Source organism: Rattus rattus, chromosome 4 (genome assembly GCF_011064425.1).
Source record: "Rattus rattus isolate New Zealand chromosome 4, Rrattus_CSIRO_v1, whole genome shotgun sequence".
NCBI classification, from domain to species: Eukaryota; Metazoa; Chordata; class Mammalia; order Rodentia; family Muridae; genus Rattus; species Rattus rattus.
This window is the reverse complement of record NC_046157.1, coordinates 55,092,808-55,115,225: the sequence shown is the minus strand read 5'-3', so window position 1 is coordinate 55,115,225 and position 22,418 is coordinate 55,092,808. Positions and strand designations below refer to the sequence as shown.

The following is a 22,418-nucleotide window of genomic DNA, read 5'->3' as shown; positions in this document are numbered from 1 at the left end:
TAATTTCCAACCACTGTGAGATATCAGAATTATTAGTGCCTCAGTTCCAATTTTGTTTTAACTTCTGTGTTTATTACTTACTTACTTACTTATATTTGCTTTATTTTATAACCTAAGTGGCACATTTTTAATCCTACTGTATATTCAGTAGTAATACCTCTATTGACCAAAACTTTAGTCCAACTTAGATTCTACAGCTTATGTAGAATTTAAAGTCAAAGTACCTAACTCCAAATCACTTAATTCTCTAAGAAAAAGTTTGTAAACACAAGTAACATGGACAGAAAATAGGTTTCAAGGTTGGTGTTTCCTATTCTAATTATCAAGACTGACATACTCATTTTAGCATGGAAGATTAAGAAGTATTTGTTTCTTTCTGATCTCCCCCTCCTCCTCCTCCTTCCCCTCCCCCTCCTCCTCCTCCTCTTCTTCTTCTCTAAACACAGAGTTCCTAATTCTGTTGCTCATTCTCTGACTAATAGCAGAGATGCTAATGAACATGGTGACTAATAATGAATGGGATGTGATCTGGGATCTGTGAGTTATGAGGAGTGCTTAGTGGTCAGGAGTAAAGAGGCGCACACCCTCAAGCTTGGGCTTAGCTCCAGACAAGCATGCAGGATAGCAGCTGGTTAGCATGTTTTTTAAAAATCTGGGAAGACCATATCTCATGTGTTTGCTTTCTAGCTTTTAAGTATTGCTGCATGTAAAAGGAATAGACTGTGCGAGCTGGATTTGATGCAAAATTTGACTGTGCTCTTGTAGTCCCATCACATTGAAGGGGGAAGGGCAGGGGACATGTAAGGATGAAAGGGTTCCCAGTGCATGTCTGAGAAAGTAGTCACAACGTTGTGCCATGGTGGGAAAATGTGCTTACTTGATTAATTTGACTCCCACACAGCTTGCCTCCTCAACTTACTCCAGGTTTGACAAAATGCCTGCTTTTAGAAAGATTATAGGAGATGATGATTTGAGAAAAAAAATCTGCCTCAGTAGCAAATTGAGGCATTTACCCCTGTTACCAGGAGCCTGGTAACATTTAAATAATTAGAAGGCCATAAGATAAACTTTTAAAAGCATAGATGTTAGAAGTTGGATGCCTGAGAATTTCCTTGTCATCCAAATCATGGAGTAATGCTTTTAAAGAAATTACAATTAAGCATAATTTTACAGAAAAGGCACTGGTAATTTCAGCATCTGTCACTTAACCCTATTATATTTTCATCAAACGAATTTATCATTCAGTGCAGAAGCCTTGACATTGTCCATTTTAAACACTGATATCACCTGCTTGACCTTTAGAGGATTACATCACTGTATTTGTTCTGAATTGCCAGGAAGCATAGTTATAGTAAAAATTCAAGTATTTTATTGTTTTGTGTCTTTATGTGGAATTAATGAGAGAGAATGACAAGAAAAGGCTGCTTGCACTACAGGTACTAAACACATTCCCATAGCATCCAACTGATTACTGTCAGAGAACATTAAAATAGACGTATTAAAGGGGCCTGAAGGGGCTGTGCTACCTGCTAGGAGGTCCCATCCTCCTATATAAGTAGCAATCCTACAGTGATTTTTCTAGAAAATAATGACCCTTGGAACAGCAGTAGAGTAATGGCCAGAAGACAGTTTAAAGGAAAAACTAAGAGAAAATTATGTAAGCTACTTCTGATATAGAATTCATTTGTCTTAGATTCAAACCCAGGCACTAGTGTAAGCTCATTGGTAGAGGTGTTACGCAGAACAAGTGTTTTCTCTAAAACGTCTTTCCTAAATTGTTGCAGGATGGATCCAAAACAGGAGAGAAACTAAATTTGCTGCATGTGTATGGGTTTAATACATGCAAATCCTGTGGCGTGAGGAGAAGTAATAAACCATCTCTCTTATGGCTTCAACCAAGCCTTTGAAGCAGTGCTGACCCCAGAGAGGCTGGTGTAAACCCTTTCACACTTCTGCTTTTGTCTGTCTGGGAAGAGTCATTTTATTTTTGTATCAGCAACTTTCACAGGCCCTAAACTCCAAGGATCACAGCCATTTGCCATGGAGTCCCACATAAATAATAACACCCACAGCTCACAGACTGGGTAGGAGTGTGGAGTGGGACACCTAACTGGGAAGAACATGGTCCTTGGCTTGAAGCATCAACTGAGAAAGCTGAGACACTCCTAACAATAAATAGCGATATTGAAAGAAGCTATTTCTGTCATCTCAAATACTTTCAGCATTTTTCTTTGCCTGGTTTATAAAGGAAAAAATGTTATTTTCACCCTCTGCAGAAAAGCATGTCAAAAACTCCACTCTTGTCTGTAGAGGTGATTATCCATTTAGAGGTATATCCGTAGGCTCATAGAGGAAGGAGGAGTTGCATCCCGATCTTGTGGTATGTGTTAGTCTTTTGAACTTTCCAAACTTAGGGATTTTACTATTATTTTCATTCTAAATTAACATTCATACTTAGATGCATTCTCATTTATGATATATTATTCTGATAATGGTGACTCACAAAAGTATATTCCTCAATATTCGCAAACTCTGGATCTCTCTCTAGTCAGAAAGCTGCAACTAAGCACAGACAGGTAGACTGGATATGGATAAGCTCTGAAACCATCCATCATGTTGACATGACGGTTTGTGATGTGAGTTGGGAAGGAAACTCTAGGAGAATTTTAACTAAGAGGAGACTATCCACTAGTAGATTACATCGAAAACATATCCACAATACCATCCCTCCTGATGCCACTGACCCTTGTATACTAAATGTAATCTCTGCTATTTTTTCTTCTCAAGGTTCCTTAATGGCCCCATATTGTTTTGATTTCATTATTCTAAATAATCATTTTTTATGCACGCTTGTTCAAGAGTAGAGTGATTTTTGTACCATGTCTCAATTCTTTTCCCTAACATTTATGGAGCTCTTATAGACTGGACTTAATAACCATTGATAATAATGTATTAAAATGGAACATTATACTGCAGAGTGTGAATCAATGATTTGATATTGGAGTCATCTTGAAATGGTTTCTTGTCAATGTAAGATTTTGCCTTTTATTCAATGATCAACTGAGGATAAAGACCTTGTCATCTCTAAGAGTAATTCCCCTCACCAAACAAGAACACTTAACACGTCATAGACAGAGAACATAAGGGGGATTTCCTGACCATAATGGCAGAGGCATTAATTAAACAGTCATAGCATTTGTAGCATAAATGCATTTCATTGACTCAGACATATAAAAAAATAAGTTCTCCCTTAAACGTAAGATAAAAGGAGTTAGTTAACTGCAGTTATAAAGAAAATTACTGAGGTCCAGACATGCAGATGAGGGCGCCCAAATATGGAAACAATGATTGTATAAGAAGCCACACCCATTGCTGAGCATATATAAAGGTCTCAAGAAAGCAGTGATTCTCAAACTCAGAATCTTCTGTTGCACTCAGCTCAACTTACATCTGCCATCAACCATGTCCTACGGCTGCCATTCTGGAAACTTCTCTTCCCGCTCCTGTGGAGATCACCTGAGCTACCCTCACTCTTCTTGTGGCTCTTCCTACCCCAGTCACCTACTCCAGAACACTACCTTCTGCTCCCCCAGAACCTGCCATCTGGGCTCCTCTCTCCACAGCGGCTGTCAGCAGAACTGCTTCCAGCCCATCCGATGCCAGACTTCTCATGTGGTGCACAGCTCCTGCCAGCGGCCCTGCTACAGCCCCAGGGGTTCCAGCTTCTGCAGTCCCTGCAGGACCACATATGCTAGCTCCCAGGGCTTTGGATCCAGCAGCTGCCACTCCCTGGGTTATGGGTCTAGAAGCTCTTACTCAGTGAGCTGTGGGTCCAGTAGCTTTAGACCCCAAGGCTTCTCTTCGCTGGGCTATGGATCTGGATTCTGCCACCCATCTTATGTGCCCTATAGAACCTGTCAGTCTCCTTGCTACAGACCAAGCTGTGGCACTGGATCTGGATTCTACTGATCTTCTTTCTAACTTCCAATCTTGCTGGCCACCATCATCCACTCCTGGATTCCTGGCCTTTGTTGTCTTCCTTTGACCGGGAAGAATTGATTCCCTGATTGCCAATTCTTCACTTTCTCTCTGACCTCAGAAACTGGCTGATGTGTGTCTCTTGAGAACTCTGTAATTAATCTCTGAACTCAAAAATAAAGCTTGCTTTGCAAATGAAATTTGTAGTGCTGAATTTCTCCCCAAATTTATAAATACTAAAATGTTAAGCTAATGAATATCCTGATTTGGTATTTACCTACGCTTGCTTTTGTGAGTTGTTTCCTGTGCGCTTGCTTTTGTGGTTGTGAAACATGGAATCGATTAGCATTAAATGAACAGCATGCTTTGGGATCCAGGTTTTGAAATTCGATTAAGTTGTGAATTGGATAAATATCTTATGTGCCCCATAAAGTTTTCTTACTTAAGAGCATAAAGTAAAATGATTCTGCTTGACAGTACAGATTTTATTAATGAAATCCCAGATGGAAAAAATAAACTGATTTCTATTAGTAGTGGGTTCTGAAGTCTTTGCCAACTTGTCTACCTAAGTTCTATAAGACAGCAGAAGATAAAATGTATTTAGATTTTATGGCTATGGGTTCCCTTGTGCACTGACATTAAATGTTTTGATTGTAACGTCTCCCATGAGCTCATGTCCTGACTGCCAGTTTAACAGACAATAATCTCTGTGTAGCCTTTATTAAGTTTATTGAGGCCTACCTCAAAGTGATGCCCTTGATGGTGATAGGTCAGCAATAGTGGGGACTCTGCAGTCTGTATTTCCTTGTCTTCCATAATCTGAATTCTCACCATCTCATACTTCCAGCATCACAGGTAGAGCCACTCTGCTCTGGTTCCCTGCATTGGGTTTGTAATCCCATGAAATGGTGAGTGCTTATGAATCTTTCCCATGCGTTGTTCTGCCAGTCTTCTGGACTGGGCAGCACTAAAAGAAACACAGAGAAAACAAGAATGAGTACATCACTTATGGAAAACAGTACAGGTTTTCTCAAATGTAGGAAAAGAACTGCCGTAAGATTTAGCAGGTTCAGGGCTGGTTATATAGCTGAAGAAGACATAATCAGTGTGCTTAGGAGACATGAGCACACTACTGTTCATAATACACCAGAAGTAGAAGAATACTGATAAAAGATTGTAGAAGAAAGTGATACATATCCAAGTCAAGTATTAGCCATTAAAAGGATGAGATGGTGTCCTTGAGAGAATATGGATTAAAAGAGACGTCAGTACGTTACAGGATATAAGACAGACTCAGAATCCTGAATGATCTCACCCACGTGTGCAACAGGAAAAGAATGCTCTCACGCATATTACTTAACCGATTTATCTGTCGTTCTGTCACATGGTTCTCACTGCTTGCTTCCTAACTGTGTCAAGTCTCTCTTCTGCTGCCTCCAGGATCTTCCTCCCTCTGCCTGCATCTCAACTGCCCTACAATTCTGTCCCAGCTACTCCTTGGTACTTTCTACCCCAACTCCTTACTATGCCAAAAGCCACATTCATTACTCAACTAGTAAGTTGGCTAACATCTTGGTCTAAAGTACAAGTTTCTTTATTTTTAAGACAGCTGAAGGAGTGGCATTTACACATACAACTAGCCAGGAACCATGGGCTCCAAAAACAATACAGAACACTAGGTCACCCTATGAAATTTAGGGGGACCCTACAAAATTTAGGAGGGCACACAGAGGTAATGACAGCATCCTGTTTTGCAGGAGTGTTCTCTTGTACTCCTTTAACAACCAAAGGGAGATTTACCTACTACACTTGGTTGGCACTGGAGAGTTTGTTAGTCTACGGCTCTGGGAAAGAACACTATTACTACAACCTCATTTAAATTATTTATGTATGTAAACAATATACATTATACATTCGTTTTTGGATTTAAATTCTGTTTAGTAGTAGGGAATTCGTGCCTAGGACTGTACTCCTAGCCAGTTGGTCATAGCTAATGATGAAATCATGGTCCCTAGAAGAAAACCTATTACTGAGACTTTCCCTAAACCGCTATAATTCCTAACTGCGTTCTAAAGACTATCCTTATATAAACAAATAAACGTAGCGCTCTCTCTCTCTCTCTCTCTCTCTCTCTCTCTCTCTCTCTCTCTCTCTCTCTCTCTCTCTGAAACAACAAGTAGGTTTCTTTTTGTAGCAGACAGAAACCGTCACAGAAACTGACAACTGGTCAAAAGGCAGAGTTCAATTGATTGTGGGGAGCCAGTTGAAACATCTACCATACAATGTCTATGCCCGAGGCTTTTGGAAGGTTGCAGAAGAAAGGGCAGAACATCCCAGGAGAGAGGATGGACCTGTTTAAGGGTCAACAGACCAGGATGTCTACTGTGAGATTGTGTCTGTTGTATATGACAAATATCTGAACTCCTGACAAAAGTTTTACAAAGACAGCATAAGTAGATATGACATCATAGATAATAAAAATATCTTATGAGGCCCCACATCAGGTTGAATGACTACGGGCAATTCATGGTTGCTAAAAGAATTAGATTTTTTTTTCCAGGGTTAAGGACCTTGATAGGTTATCCAATCCCAGGTATGCTGAACTTATGCACATATGCATACAAGCAATACTAAATGAACTCTGCAGGTCTCATTTATAAATATAAATCTATGTCCTATAAATTAATAATTAAAGATAAAAGTTATGAATTTGGAAGGAATGAGGGGACACAAGAAGAGTTGGAATGGGGGATGGATCCAGTGATATTCAAGTATGTAATTTTCAAAAAAAATTTTTTAAATTCTTATGTAACTATATGTAACATTTTACATCCAATGGTTTAAAGACCAAAAGGAAGGCTTTGAATGTTTTAACCAGAAAGAAGTGAGATATATATATTTGAGAATATAAATGTTTTCATCTGAATGCTATGGAAAGCATACATTTAAAAGAACACTAGCATACGTAATATTATGATTTCATGTAGCAGTTAAAATAAATTTGATTTAAAAGCGTACAAAGAAAGTCATCTCCATTACTTGGAGCCAACAGAGTGGAATTATAGTGTATGATTTTAAATAAAAAGACCAGACTTAGAAAGACAGAGGGTGTTCACTTCTATACTGAATCTGAAAAGGACAGCCATATAGAATCAGAGAACTAGAAGTTGACCACATTCTAAGGTGAGGAAGAACAGGAGGAAATGGAAGACAGCCTGTACTTTGATGAACCGGAAGTTTTGTTTTTGATGATTCATTGCATTGAGCGGTAACCAAATTTAATACATAGCATATGGTTAAATTGTAAAATTAAACAGTATGTCCTCTTTGGACTGTATTTAAATTATCACCTAAATAAAGTTGGAGATAATGCCACTTTTATCATTAGAGGTGAGTATTTGATGTGTATTTAAGTAAAAAACAATTTTTTTCATGGTAATCATGTCTGATTTTTGTGCCAAGAAATTTCTGAGACAGACTTGCAGGTAGACAGGTTTATATATGGCCCTCTACCTGATAAAGTCGATGACTCATGAAAACTCCTATAAATGTCCTTCCTTTATTCTATATAGCTGTGTTAGTCACTGTTGTACTGCTGCGAGGAGACACTGTGACCAAGGCAATGCTTATGCAAGAAAGTATTTAATTGGGGGTTAGCTTAAAGCATCAGAGGGTGAGTTCATTATCCTTATGGCAGGGAGCCTGTCACTCAGCTAGTCAGGCATGGTGCTGGAGAAGTAGCTGATGACTTTACATCCAGATCCACAGGCAGCAGGCAGTGGGAGAGAGGGAGGGGAAGAGGGGAGAGTGAGGGAAGGGGGAGGAAGAGAAGGAGGGAGGCAGGGGAAAGAGGGGAGGGGAGGGGCAGAGGGAGAGAGGGAGAGGGAGGAAGGGGGGAAGGGAGAGGGAGAGAGAGGCAGGGGGGGAAAGAGGGGGGGAGAGGCAGAGGGAGAGAGGGAGGGGAAGAGGAGAGGAGGAAGGGAGGGGAGGCAGGGGGAGAGGGGGGGGGAGGTGGGGAGAGGCAGAGGGAGAGGGAGGGGAAGGGAGAAAGGGAGAGAGGGAGAAGGAGAGGGAGAGGGAGAGGGAGGATGAGAGAGAGATGGAGGACAGGAGAAGGAGAGGGAGATAAGGGGGGAAGAAAGGGAGAGGGAGGCAGAGGGGAGGAATAGGCAGAGTGAGGACAGGAGATGGAGAGGGACAAAAAAAGAGAGAGAGAGAGAGAGAGAGAGAGAGAGAGAGAGAGAGGAGAGAGAGTAGAGGTAGAGGAGGGGGGGCACGGGGAGACTGGGCATAGAGTGGGCTTTGGGAAACCTCAATGCCTACTCCCAGTGGCATATCTCTTCCAACGAGGCCATAGCTCCTCATCCATTCAAAGAGTTCAGCAGGAGACAAAGCATGCAAACATAAGAGGCTATATTAGGGGGATGGGTGGTTGTTCTCATTCAATCCTCCACATGGGACTAGAGAAATGCAAGCAGTATGAGCATGTTAGGGACATGTTTTATAATTTATATATAAAATACTAGCAAGAAGCGCTGTAAAATGACAGCAATGTCTACCCTGGATCAAGACCCAAAACAACAAAGTACAATCCAGGTTTTAAGAAAGTTGTACCTGTATTCCCAAAACTATGAAGCTGAGGTAAGAAAAATGCTGTGAATTCAAGATCGGCCTGGCTATATGGTAAGGGTCGGGAAAATTTTAGGTAGAGTGAGACCTTGTGTCAGAAAACAGAATCAACAAACAAGGAGAGGTAAAACATAATTACAATGTTATTTAAACATTACACCAGTGTTTTTAATCACCCATGAAATGGAAAAAATCCGCCAATGATGTCTTTTTTCACTATGTCTGACTCTTTAAAGTTTTATCATTCATATTCAAACTGGTAGGCAAGTGCCTTGTTTCAAGTCAGACGTCCTCAGTCGTTTTGCCTTTACACACACACACACACACACACACACACACACACACACACACACACACACACACACACAGACAGATAGATAGAAATAACAAAAAAAAGTATTTTAGACATGGAAAATCATTGGTGACAAATGGATAATTTTTATTCAACTCAAATAAACATGATGACATCATTGCAGTCTTAAACCATCATTGGTCATTATATAAATAAATACCCAGCAAGGCTTCACCAAATTCACTATAGAGACATTCCTTTTCATGACTGGATAGCATTAAAGGTATAGAGAAACAACAGTTCTCATATAGAAGCAGATAAAACAGTACATTAAATTAGCCTATAAAAATACAACAAGAATGTAATTTACCTGCTATTTTTAGAGAATGCATTTAGTGAGATATTTAGAAATGAAAAAAAATGTATGTCAGATGTGATGACGTATACCTCCAACTGACCAAGCTAGCTCAGTCAGTCAACAGGGTCTTGAGGGACGGAGTGAGGATTGAAAAGAAAAAGACGACTAGATAACACTATAGCATGACTCCAGGCAGTGCTAAGGCTGATCTCTGTTTATTTTTCTCCAGTCTGCTTTTATATCATTCTAGGCGCATACAAAGAATATGATCAGTCCTGTGGTGTAAACAGAGTCATTAAGTAACAAACAAAACATAAACAAAGGTCCCATGATTATTGTATTCAGGGTCTTAAGACCCATCAGGATACAAAGGATATTCCTCATATATATTCATCCTGAGCCTACTTTCTTGTCCTTGCCCAAGGTCAAATCCCTGCCAAATTCCTAGAGGTGGCCCTAAAGCCCTCCACACCCAACCCTGCACTGGGATGTGGAGGCAGAGGGATATTGGTTTAGAATAAATTTTGTTAACTAAATATTGTGTTGTTTTCAAGAAAGGAAGAGAGGGAGGGAGGGAGGGAGGGAGGGAGGGAGGGAGAGAGAGAGGGGAAAGAGAGAGAGAGAGAGAGAGAGAGAGAGAGAGAGAGAGAGAGAGAGAGAGAGAGAGAGATGTAAAGGCCACACAACTATGGCTAGGTGGCTAGGACCATAAATGAGTCCTGGCCCAGAAGATGCCATTAAATGCAGAATCTTAGTTATATCCAGCTGAGATCACACCTGCTCTCAACTCATACAACTGCTAATGTGGAGGCTTCTCATTCCCCTCCTTTAGATACTGCCCGACCTCTTCAGGTTCCTCCACACCATTTTCTGCCCCAGCAACCTGGTCTACAACACTACCAGCTGCTCTGAAATAACTGAGACATTGCTGCTTTGTTCTGATTCCATTTTGTGTTTGCTCATACAGTACCCAGTCCTTACCTCCCTCTCCTGAACAGTCACATGAAGTTTCTTTGGAAAGTCAGTTATGTCAAATGATGTTTTGCTGGGGCACACAGGTAAAAGGATATCTTGCTAAAGCAGACACTTGAAAGACTGTTTTCCTGAAGCAGACACGGGTGAAAGGATGTTTAGATATAGCAAACACGTGAAAGGACACTTGATGAAGGAGTGTAACTACGACCCCACAAAGGAGCACTGAGCATTGGTTTGGTTCCTCCGCCCAGCTCTTCTTCCCTAACGACCTGCATGCATTGCTTCTGTTGGACCACCAAAGATCCGCTCGTCCCCAAAGACCACCGAAACCAGATTCAATGCAATCAGCTTTTATTCCAAGCGTGCTGGGGTCCACAGTCGTAGGCCACCTGGAGGTACAGGACTGCGGACCCCGAGTGCAGAATCGGGACAGCTTTTATAGGGTTTACAACAAAGCCGGCGCATCGCAAACCAATCATTTCATTGCATCAGGTGGTGCGCCAATCAATTTGTACCACTCCATAGTTTCTAGGCCAATCAATTTAAATTATCCGAGCCGGCGCTCTGTGGACCACTCAGTTTCCTATAGTCTTGGAGGTCCGTATTTGCATGCACGGGCTCCAGGAGGGTGTTGTGTGTGTGTGTGTGTGTGTGTGTGTGTGTGTGTGTGTGTGTGTGTGTGTGTGTGTGTGTGTGTGTGTGTGTGTGTGTGTGTGACAGATTGCAGTTAAGACAGGTCACAAGAGCTTTCCTTCTATGGTGCAAGCAGTTTACAGAAGCTAGATAAGCAGTTAGTCAGCTCATTTCCTGTTATCTTACTAGGCCAGGGTCATGTACTTAAGGCCTATCCTTACGCCCTTTCACCTAGTTCCATACAGAGAGAGGGCTCAAGAAATGTGGCCTTTTACCTACTTACTAGCAGAGAGCAGGGTCTGGAATTTGAGGTATTTAGGGCTTGTTAGGAGTCAGATAGCATTTTAGCAGATAAATTTTCTAAATTTCTGACTTCTTGGCTGCATTTCTCATTCTTTCACCTCACCTTAAATGCATTGTTGAGTTTAACTTGTGATAACACTGCCATTGAGAGAGACTCACCAACGACCTGCCTGTGAGTTTCTTGTGGCAGGTGGCTGTTTCTGTGGCCTCAGGGCTTTTGGCAAGCCTTGTGGTTCTTTCAGGATTGAACTACAGCTGCTGGTTCTTGCCTGGGGTCCCCCTGCTTAGAGGGCCAGGGTGCAGCTGCTGAGCTGTGTTTCGTGTTTGCTACAGGACTGAACTGCAGCCCAGGAAGTTCGAGCTCACCCTCAAAGGACGATTGCTGAACAGGTCCACTTGCCCCATATGCTGATAACTTTTCTCTTCCACTACCTCTGCTGGGTGGTGGACTAGAGAAGTGGTTGAACCCTTATTAAAAGTAGGTTGCAAGGGGAGAAAACGTATGCCTACCTTTACAGCTGCCTTGGCAACACATTTGCGATTTGCATGTCCTAGACAATGGTCCAGAGGCACTAACAAAATGATTGGAGAGTTATGTGTAAACTAACTACTGTGCTTTGGCAGGAACAAACGTTTCAAGGTTACTCTGGCCCTCATCTGTCTTCGATGTAACTTCGTCCGTTTGCCTCTGAAAACTATGTATTCCCTGAACTTGGCACCAGGAGACTTTTCAGGGGCTCGAGCCTGCTCTTGGTCTAGATATCAACACAAAGGTCTTAAAACTCTTAATTGGCTTAATAAGCGTAGTTGTCAATAATCGTCTCTGGTGGTTCATTTCAGATTTCCAAGCATCTGCCAGCAAGGGTCCTCTCTGCACAGTGGCCGTCAGGAGACCTGAGGGACCCACCAGCTGCCAGAGGCCCTGTGTGGTGGCTTTGTTCCCGTCCATCCCGTCCAATGACAGGTCTCGTTTTATCTTGTCTGCCTTCACCTGCATAATGACATCAGCCTACAACAAATAGCCAAATAAATAAATTAATGAATAAATGAATAAATAAATAAATAAATTTAGCTGATAAAATCAAATGTTCTGACATCAAAAATGTGCTTCTTAGTTTTATTTGGAGAAAGACTTTTTTTTCTTCATTTTACTTTGTTCTATGGAGCTATGTTTAATCTTGTTATGCCTCTTAGAGAAATTTTACAAAGTCTGACAGATTGATATATTTATCCTAGACTTCCGATATGATATCTTTCCTCTCTAAAACTTCTGCTTTCTGTCACTTGATTACCTTATAAAACAGACTTCATGGGAATCATGTCAAGAAAAGTATATGGTACATTCCTTTCAAATATGGAACATTTATGCTTTTTGAGGAAAATATGAAACTAGGAAATTACAAATGGGAAAAATTAGGCCCTATGAACAGTTTGGTACAAGTAAAAAGCTTTCTTGGATTTAGTGTTGAGTGGACAAGGGAAAAAAATACTCATTAGTGTAAATATCTTAGCTATAATTATCTCTTTTTATATATGAGTAAGGAGCAAGTAAATTATCCTTTGAAAGAATGAATTAAGATCATGGAACATAAGTTTTCACTTTCATGGATTTAAAGCTTACCTAAAATATAGCTGGAAAGATAGGTAGTTTGAATCAAACTTTATATTTCCGGTTTGCTATTTCAAAGTTGACTTGAAACTTCCGTTTTAGGATTTTACTATGTATTTCATGTAGAAATAATACACCGATGAAATTGGTAGTGCATTCCTTGGGCTTATAATCAGTTGCAAAAATGACTACTTTTGTATGAATTAAAAATTTAAAAAACTCAAATAATTTCTTTATTAATTTGTAGACCTCTACAGAAATTATGACAAAGAAAATTTAAGAACTGCACTTACTTCTCACAAAAAGTAAAGAAAACCCAAGCGCCATCAGGGTTCACAGCAGGTCCTAGCCCTGGGCAGAAACTGCAATCAAAGAGTGAATAAGAAGAATTTAAAATTTTTGAAATAAAAGTTGGAAAACTAGAGGTATATAAAAATATTTGTGGATAGCAAATTAACAGAGTTAATGTGAAATGTTCATAGCACAGACCCAAATAAGGAGCCAGCCTGGAGCTAGAACTCAGGTACACAGCAGCTCTCAGAACTTACCTGCTTGTATTCCTTTAATTTTTTTTTCTATTTGGCCATTCTCAATACATATTTTAATTTGTGTAAATATTCTCATATATTTTATAAAACTCCAAATGTCATGAAAAATATATTTAGAGTTATTGTTCTTTAATATAAACATGCATGTTCATGTCAACCCGTAGTTTACTATAATGCAAAATATGTATCTGCATAGGTAATAAAAATCTTGTATCACACATGACAAGTAAGGTGTTAGAAAATCCAGAATGTTTTTTGCTCCTCCTCTTCCTTCTCCTTTCTCCTTTCTCCTCCTTTTTCTCCTCCTCCTCCTCTGCCTCCTCTCCTTTTCTTCTTCCTCCTCTTCTTCCTCTTCTTCCTCTTCTTCCTCTTCTTCCTCTTCTTCCTCTCTTTCTTTCTCTCTCTCTTTCTTTCTTTCTCTCTCTCTTTCTTTCTTTCCTTCTCTCCTTCTTCTTCTTCTCCCTCCTCCTCCTCCTCCTCCTCCTCCTCCCTCCTCCTCCTCCTCCTCCTCTTCCTTCTTTTTCAAATTAAAGTTTCTGTGTAGCTCACCTGTCCTGAACTCACTAATGTAGACCAGGCTGCCCCAGACTCAGAGATCTGCTTGTCTCTGCCTTCCTAGTGCTGGGATTAAAGCCTTTTACTACCACTGCCCGGCTCTTTTAACTAAACATGCTTTCCCCCTACATATACTTCTGTTTTGTTGGAAGCAAATTTAGGACAGAATTTTAATGTAGAATTATAAATGAAGCCACCCTCCCCAATATACCAGTAAAAGACCTTAAGATATTGAGTACATATGGGTGTCAAATCCTCTGTCATTTAGGCAAGTCTCAGAGGAGAACCATACTACATTAAAATGAAGATACAGAATGAAGTCTGCAAACCGCAGAGGGAAATTAAATATATCCTGAAAGGCAGTTCCTGGGGATACTAATGGGCCTTATAATAAGCCAAACTCTGAACAAGGAACACTAGCTACACATTTATTTATAATTGTTTTCATGATCAATTTGTTCAATCCACTTCTCATAAATTACACCAGTCGTTTATAAGAAAAAAACCATGGCAGAACAAAGAAATCAGATTGTAAGAACAGAAGCCCAGGCCCCATGATATTACTTACTTTAGATCATGTTATGTAAAACCTTAAAGGTATGAATAACCAACGTAAAGAGACTGTAAAAAGCATCCCAGCTTGGTTTAAGAATGATTTGGCTTTATTAGAAGCTATTTTAACAGAAAATGAGTTTTCTGTCAATGGAGCTTTATATTGAACACTTTGTTACAAACTAAAACAGAAAATTGAGAGATTCAGTTGATGATACTTCTATTTCTCAGAAGTGGAAATTGATCTGGACAAGCTCTTTTCAGAAATGGAAGAGAGACTAATGGAATATTTACGGAGGGAATCGAGGGAAAGTGGACAGTTAAGCGATAGGTACACGCCGAGATTACACACAAAATGAAATTCTTCATTATTTCATCTGCAATGCCTATTGGAGGACCTACGTAGAAGAAGAAAACAAAAATATTAGGGATACAGTACATCCTTATAGGAATTATTTAAGTCAACTCGGCACATTGGAATTATGGAAAAAAAGTAACTTCAATTGAGAAAAATGGCCTAAGATTGTCCTATGGATCAGACTATATAGCTTTGAATTAGGTAATTGATGTTACAAAAGGGCACACTATTCATAGTGCCTCTAACTAGGAATAGTGGCCTTAGATGCTGTTGGAAACAGGCTGATTGAGAGGAAAAGCCAGTAAGCAGCATTCCGTCTGGCCTTGCTTCAGTGCTGCCTTAGGTTCACGGTGAAGTGAACCCACTCAACAACAAGATTAGTAAATCTAATTCTAAGTTGCTTTTGGCTGTTTTATCGTAAAAGTAACAGAAGCTCTGGAACATAGAATAGAGTTTGTTCACCTAATAAGTTCTTTGTGTAATGTTATTAGGGTGCAGAGGAGGGTAGAGAGGCCATATTAAACTAAGATGGCTGGGCTAAAAATTAAATATTAACATCCATGGTACCACTGAAAAGTGGTGCTTTATTTATAATTTCTTATTTGTTTATCAAAAAAATTTACTTTATTTATTATGTATAGAGAGTTCTGCCTGTCTGTACACTTGCACGGAAGAGGGCATAGAATTCCATTATAGATTGTTGTGAGTCAATAACGTTTTTCTGGCAATTGAACTCAAAACCTCCAGAAGATATCCGAGGCTCTTAACCTCTGAGCCATCTCTCCAGCCATATTTATTTATTTTTAAAGGGTAGCAAGGGACATGTTGTATGCATTTTTTTTCACATCTGTACTTATTTAAAAAGAATTAAATACTTAAAGTATATCAAAGATCTACACAGTTGTCAATTCAAAAGTCAATCCCTTTGATGGTCAAAGCCAAAAGGAAGACAAGAGCACATCATAGAGTTAGTAGAGCTAAAAAACAAATGAGCCCAACAGACAGAGTTGGCTTCTTATAGTATCAATTGCATCCTACAAAGATGCTCTGAACTGTAAATAGGGACAATTCTGATCATTTTCTCCTAAGACAATATGATGGCTATGTTCCTGCAAAACCTGTAGTTAGCATTTGCTTGATCAATGCATAACTTGTTTGCTGCGTGTTTTATATATGTTTATGTTAAAACATCACACAGACACACAGACACCCACACATAGACACATACACAAAAGACACACAGAGACACTACACACACACACACACATACACACACATACAACACCCACATACATACAGAGACATACACAGAGAAACAGTACACACACACACACACACACACACACACACACACACAGACAGACACACACACACACATTTATTTACGACTCATACTAAACTACCAGTCAGCTACACTTCAGCTTATTCTAGAATTAAGTTACCTAACATATTTTTTTCCTAACCCAGAATTTATTGATTTCTCATTTTAACAGAATTTATTGATTTTTCTCTAGGCTTTTCAGATGAAAGGATCTATGATGTGGAGACTTGTGGATGGACACTCAGAGTTAAAGTGCTGTGGTTAGCATACTTAAGACTTTCAGGAATAAAACTGGAATTCTTTAGGAGATAAAACATATTTCCAAACACTAATTTTTTAAAGGAATTTAAAAATGATAAGTACAATAAAAAAAAACAGAAATTATACTAAGAATTAGGTACTGGAGAAGAAAATCTATCCTATAACTCAAGTATAAGATACATAAAGATTTCTTCACAGCAGCAATGTTGCCACATCAAATGAGTTGGTCAGAAAATTTGTTGTTATGGGAGATTAGAGAGAGAGAAAAGAGGTGCCACTCCCCCTTACCTGCAATGGCGGTCACTAGATGTCAAGGATAACCCTCTCCCTCACAATGACAATGACAGTTTATATTTTGCTCTACTAGCATGATGCTACAGACTGAGTAGGCAATAATGAAAGGTTTATTTTTAGATTATCATTGTGGTATATGGACAAGGTATAGACCCACTTCTTGAGATGATTTTCTCACTGGCCATGTCCAGAGGCTGTGTGGTCACCACAAGGCAAAACTCAGAAAACAAACTGTGAACGTCCATGACTTTTCTATGTGTCATGATATAAATATTACAGCATAAATTCATTCACACACACATATATGTATCTGCATATATTGGCATTTACAGACACACCTATAATTTGATCGTTATGGCTTTACTTCATTATTCCTTTGTACATGTATCTGCCAGGTTATAATTTTATTATGCTCCTTTTTGGAACTTTCAAAGTTAGCAATAAAATTTCTACTTTTCAAATTTTTCAACCTTAATGTCATATAGTCCTTGTTTTACCTGTTCCAGAGTAGCTTACGATTATATACTCATCCCTACTGTTTCTTTGCCTTAGCTTCCCCCCCAGAGAAGCCAATGCTGTTTGGCCTCTTCTTGAACTCAGATTGCTCTCTGTTATTAGTAACTTTCCCTAGGCCATGACACTCATGGCTTCTAAAAGCACCAACAGTACAGGCTCCCCCTGCTCCGTGCTTATTTGTTTCTTTCAGTTCATGACGTCAGCTGAACTTCCACATCACAAAGAGACCCCCACGCACAGACTTTTTAATACTTGGGAAATGTTTCCACAGAAGAAGGAGAATGAGTGGGTTAACCTTTACAAAGCCTTCACAATTATTTGTGTATTGATCATGAGTGGCTGTGTACTACACCCATATCTGGTGCCAGTTATAGATAGCTTGAACCACTGTGTGGGTGCTGGAATTTGAACTTCTATCTTCTCAAAAAAGCACCCCTCCTCTCAACTTTCTGAGCCATCTCTTCAATTCTCCAAACCCTTTTAAGCAATATAAAAATTGTTCCTATAACATGAGAAAAAAAAGAGAAAGAAATGTCATTTCAATGTATTCGTAGAAAGTCCTGACCCAGAAAACAGGAGCATACCAGACATACCAGAAGGAAGAGGAGGGACATTTCTGGTCAGATTGACAAGTTGATTGATGCAAATAGACATGATATTTCTCATACAGGATAGTTAATTGGTTTGCATAATAATGAAAACATTATGTGCCCATAAATACCATGTGTAATAAAAGACTGAGATTACAAAAACATGTCTGTAGATTTACTAGTATTCAAATGGGACAGTTAAAATGGAGGGATGACCACCTTATAGATTTCAATGCCTGCGGTCAAAAAAAAAAAAAAAAAAAAAAAAACAAAAACAAAAAAAAAAAAGAGTACATAAAAACAAAAGTCATGGTGATCTAAATGCCACAGTCAAACTGACAGTTTTCTAAGTACAGCTCAGAAATACTCACACCCTCTGTCAAGGTGTTCCTAAACAACTGCTCTGAGGTTGTATTCTTACAGTCCTCTGGGGATATCTGTAAAGCCTGAATCCTCCGGGACTCCTGTGCTTGTGGGTCTTCCTTCTCCAAAACCTGATCTACAGGATTAATAGCTGATATCTTGATATCTGTTAACTGGGCTCATGTCCCACAATGGCTAGAAGGAGATTTTTTTCCCATGAATCCACCTGCTACCAGGCATCCTACGTGCTATGTAGCCACTGCCTGGCATCCTTCTCCTTACCAGGGATCTTGATGCCTTGTAGTCTCTACCAGATTGCTTGACGACCTCTGGGCTCTGGTGAATGTTGATGGCATTGCCTGGCCTTAGACCTAGTAGCTGCTACTCACTGGGCTGTAGAGCCAGAGGCTTTCAAACTCAGACTAGAGAAATAATTAATCAAGTCAAACAAAAGTTCTGTCTTTCTTTTTCAAAGACTGAATAAAAATTCATGCCATCGTAGTGCATTTTTAGGAAAAAACCATATAATTCACCTTAAGCTCTATTTACTTAGTCTGTTTGATGCTGACTGACAAAAATAATTAACTTCTTAATGCCATTAAACAATTTACCTGTGAATTATTTATATAATGTATAAGAAGGAAGCCAGTAGATGCTTTTTTAAAAATTAGAATTGTGGTCGAAAGTTAATGATAAGTTAATTCTACTCTTTCCACTCACCTGAAAGCATGCACAAGAGCCATAAATGCTTATTTCAACAAAAAAGTTGAAAACAAGAGTAATCATATACAGACTGTTTCATAGGAATTGTAACAAACTTGAGCTGCATCACCCTTGAGAATATGACCGCGACTAACCTTACCCTAGTTCACTAAATCACAAGTGCACTCCTCTGTAGATATATAACCCACAAGTCTCTAATTATCCTCAGTAATTGATCAAGCATCATCCATGCACCAAAAGGCAAGATAAGACCAAACAGCAGCACAGTGTGATCTAAAGAAGCCCTGAACACCAATTGGTTATCTACTACGAAGCAGCGATCCCTGAAAACATACATATAAGTAACTTATACAGACTGAGATTAAATTTAGGCACACATATGTGAAGGGATATACATATATGTGTGTGACAGGAAGTGATGAAATAAGATATGAATTTGAAAGGGAACAAGAAGAGGTATATGGGAAGGTTTGGAGGGAAGAAAGGATATGGAGAAGTAATGCAATTATTTCATAAATAAAAGAAAAAGGAACTAAAGAAAAATGATGTACATATTGCAAACATGCAAGAATGATTTACTAGATATAACACACATGGGTGACTTTACAAATCACAAAATTAACCTTGCAGCATACATGAGGCCCTTGAGACGGAGAAGATCCCCTGTTTGGAAGAAGAAAGCTAGGAGCAGACCTGCTGGTTCCTGAGTTCCATTTTGACAGGCTTTGGTCATTGGCTCAACCAGAGCTCTTTCCCCAGATCTCTTCCTTACTCTCTTCCCAGTCAGCATCCCCACTCCAAAAGAACCCCACAGGAACAGTTTCTAGGGTTTTATTAAAAATCTACAAACATTCTATTCAACTTTTGTCAAGAGAGACTGAAAAAGTAGCGCCAAGTTCCTCCCTGTAGCCTGCAATTTATTTTGTTCTTAATTTGCATGGATTATAAAAAGGTCTAAGTTATCTCTGTGTGTGTGTGGTTCCATAATCTGCAGTCAAAACTTAACAGACATCCTGAAAACACGACATTAATGTTAAGGAATATACTTTGTCTAAACTGGAGTCATCAGTACTGGCTAATGTTACCACAGATATTAGAGTGTTTCAAGGCCTCTGGAAAAATTCCAGTCAGAAAAGCAAAATTCCTTTGGAGAAGTAGATGCAGTAGTAATTATATAGTAAGATAATGACACCGTCACACACAACTGGTGATTGTAGTACTGTAGACAATAAATATGTAATATCTCAATTGGCATTGCTGTTAAATACCATACTATCTCCTACAAGTTGCAATTAAGATATGAATTTGATCTTATCATTCTACGTAACATTCTATTTTCGCACAAATATCTCTTGAGCAACAGCTAACCCTAGGTTTGTTCCAACTCTTTAATATGCAATATGTTATATTTTTGTCCTACAGTTGGTGGTACTGAGGATGGAATTCAGGGTGTTGCATCAGAAACCTCTGTGCTACTGAGACATACCTTTAGCTTTTAGTCCCTGTCTTAGAGTTTTACTGATGTGAAGTGGCCCCATGACCCAGGCAAGCCTTATTAAAGGAAACATTTATTTGGGGCTGACTTGCAGGTTTAGAGGTTCAGTCCATAATCATCAAGTCAGGAGCATGGCAACATCCAGGCGGGCATGGTGCAGGAGGAGCTGAGAGTTCCACCTTTTCATCTGAAGGCTGCTAATGGAAGACTGTCTTCTAGGCAGCTAGGGTGAGGGTCTTATAGCCCACGCCCACAGTGACACACCTACTCCAACAAGGCCACACCTCCTAATAGTGCCACTCCCTAAGCCAAGCATGTACAAACCATCACAGCCCCCAAGCATTAACATAATTTTCAGTTCACCGGGATGAAGTCATGTTTCTCTTTATGCTCTGGATGCTCAGATTTGGACAGATACAGCCCTGCTTGAAACAGATAACTACACCTCTGATAGGGTCCCATATCTCCCAGTCCACCTTTCTCCTGTCTTCTCAACCATTAGCCATACTTATCAGTTCTGTGAATCTCAAACCTAGTGGTTTAAATCTTTATCTGCTACTATTCAGGCAACAGTATTTCTAGGAATGGCTAATCCTTCTGTTCCCAGCCAACCTGTAGTGATTTCTCCGGAACAATGCATGGATTGTGATTTCCTGGAAAAGGCTTGAGTCGTTTCTATTCAAGGGATTTCACAATTTCCATTGTGGATTCTTGTCACGTTGGAGATTACAGATAACAGCTTTACTTCCCCTGAACTTCCATATTTTCCATTAGTCATGCTTCAGTACCATGTTGTCAAATTCTTATCGGTGCCAGTCAGTATTCAAAATAACATTCATCTAATGATTCTGTAGAGAATGCCTATGAGCAAATGCTTTATTATTTTCCAAGAGAATATGTTCCTTCATGTGACTCTAGAATGATAAAAATTAAAATATTTTAAAATGAGCCTGCTTTCAATTTTTCTGAACCTACCACTTAGTGGCTTAATAGAAATTAGGCAAATAATTATTAACTTACTAGAATATCCAGCCTGCGATGAACTATTCTCAGCATATAGAAAACATTTCAATTGGCCTTGGTGGTACATACCTGTCACGGTGACAGACAGAAGCTGAGACAGGAAACTTATGAGTTCCAAGCTGTCTTCTACTGAATGAATTTAAAGCCAGCATGAGTTGCTGGTGGGACATTATCTCAAAATAAAGAAACAAACAAAAAATCTTAACCTCATGAGATACTGTTTTTCTTCAAAGACAGTAAACAAACAGTAGATTCAATAAAGGTCATAAAGTCTACCAAGGATATGCAAGTCTGTGTTTTGTTATGACCAGAATAAAAGGATGGATCTGTGATTCATGACATACAGTTTCATGACCTCCAAACTCATTGACCATTTATTACTAGTTCTGTCTGAAAATTCTGTATAAACCGAATTACGATTCTCTCTAAGCATAATACACTCTTTCTGCTTCATTCATTTTACTTTGCCCTCTTTTATATTCCTCTCTATCTCTTTTCTTGTCTAGTCAGATTTTCATGATCAAACAGTACCCACCTGAAGATTACCCTATCAAATAGAACTTCTTCCTCCAAGGTAATCTGAAAAATCTGGTCTGCAAAAACCCTAGAAGAGTCAATTCCCATTGTTGGTTTATCAAGCTGAAAAAAATCTTCAGTCTATTCATTGACCATCAAAGATGCTAGGATAAACATATTGTGATAAGTTGGTGAGAGCAAATAAACACAACAATAAATAAAATATATACCAACCAATACTCAATAACACATCAAATAAAAGAAGCTGAAGACACAAAAATGGTTGGTTTACTGTGAAGACCTAAAACAATCAGAATACTATGTGGTAATTAAAATTATTATATTTGTAACTAGATAGATGGTTACATGGCTAAGTGTCTTGTTGTCTGTCTCACTGTGAGGACTAAGTGCCCAACACACACACACACACACACACACACACACACACACACACACACACACACACACACACACGGAGAGAGACAGAGAGACAGAGAGATACAGAGACACAGAGACAGAATTGAGT

The 22,418-nt window shown here is 39.3% G+C and overlaps 1 protein-coding gene across 1 annotated transcript; it reads left to right on the top strand.

Moving 5' to 3' along the window:
- Positions 1-3,444: 3,444 nt before the first annotated feature.
- On the top strand, positions 3,445-4,043 carry LOC116899020 (keratin-associated protein 13-1-like). Its single transcript, XM_032900468.1, has one exon. The coding sequence runs from the start codon at positions 3,463-3,465 to the stop codon at positions 3,967-3,969; it is 507 nt and encodes a 168-aa protein (XP_032756359.1). The 5' UTR covers positions 3,445-3,462; the 3' UTR covers positions 3,970-4,043.
- The last annotated feature ends 18,375 nt before the right edge of the window (positions 4,044-22,418 follow it).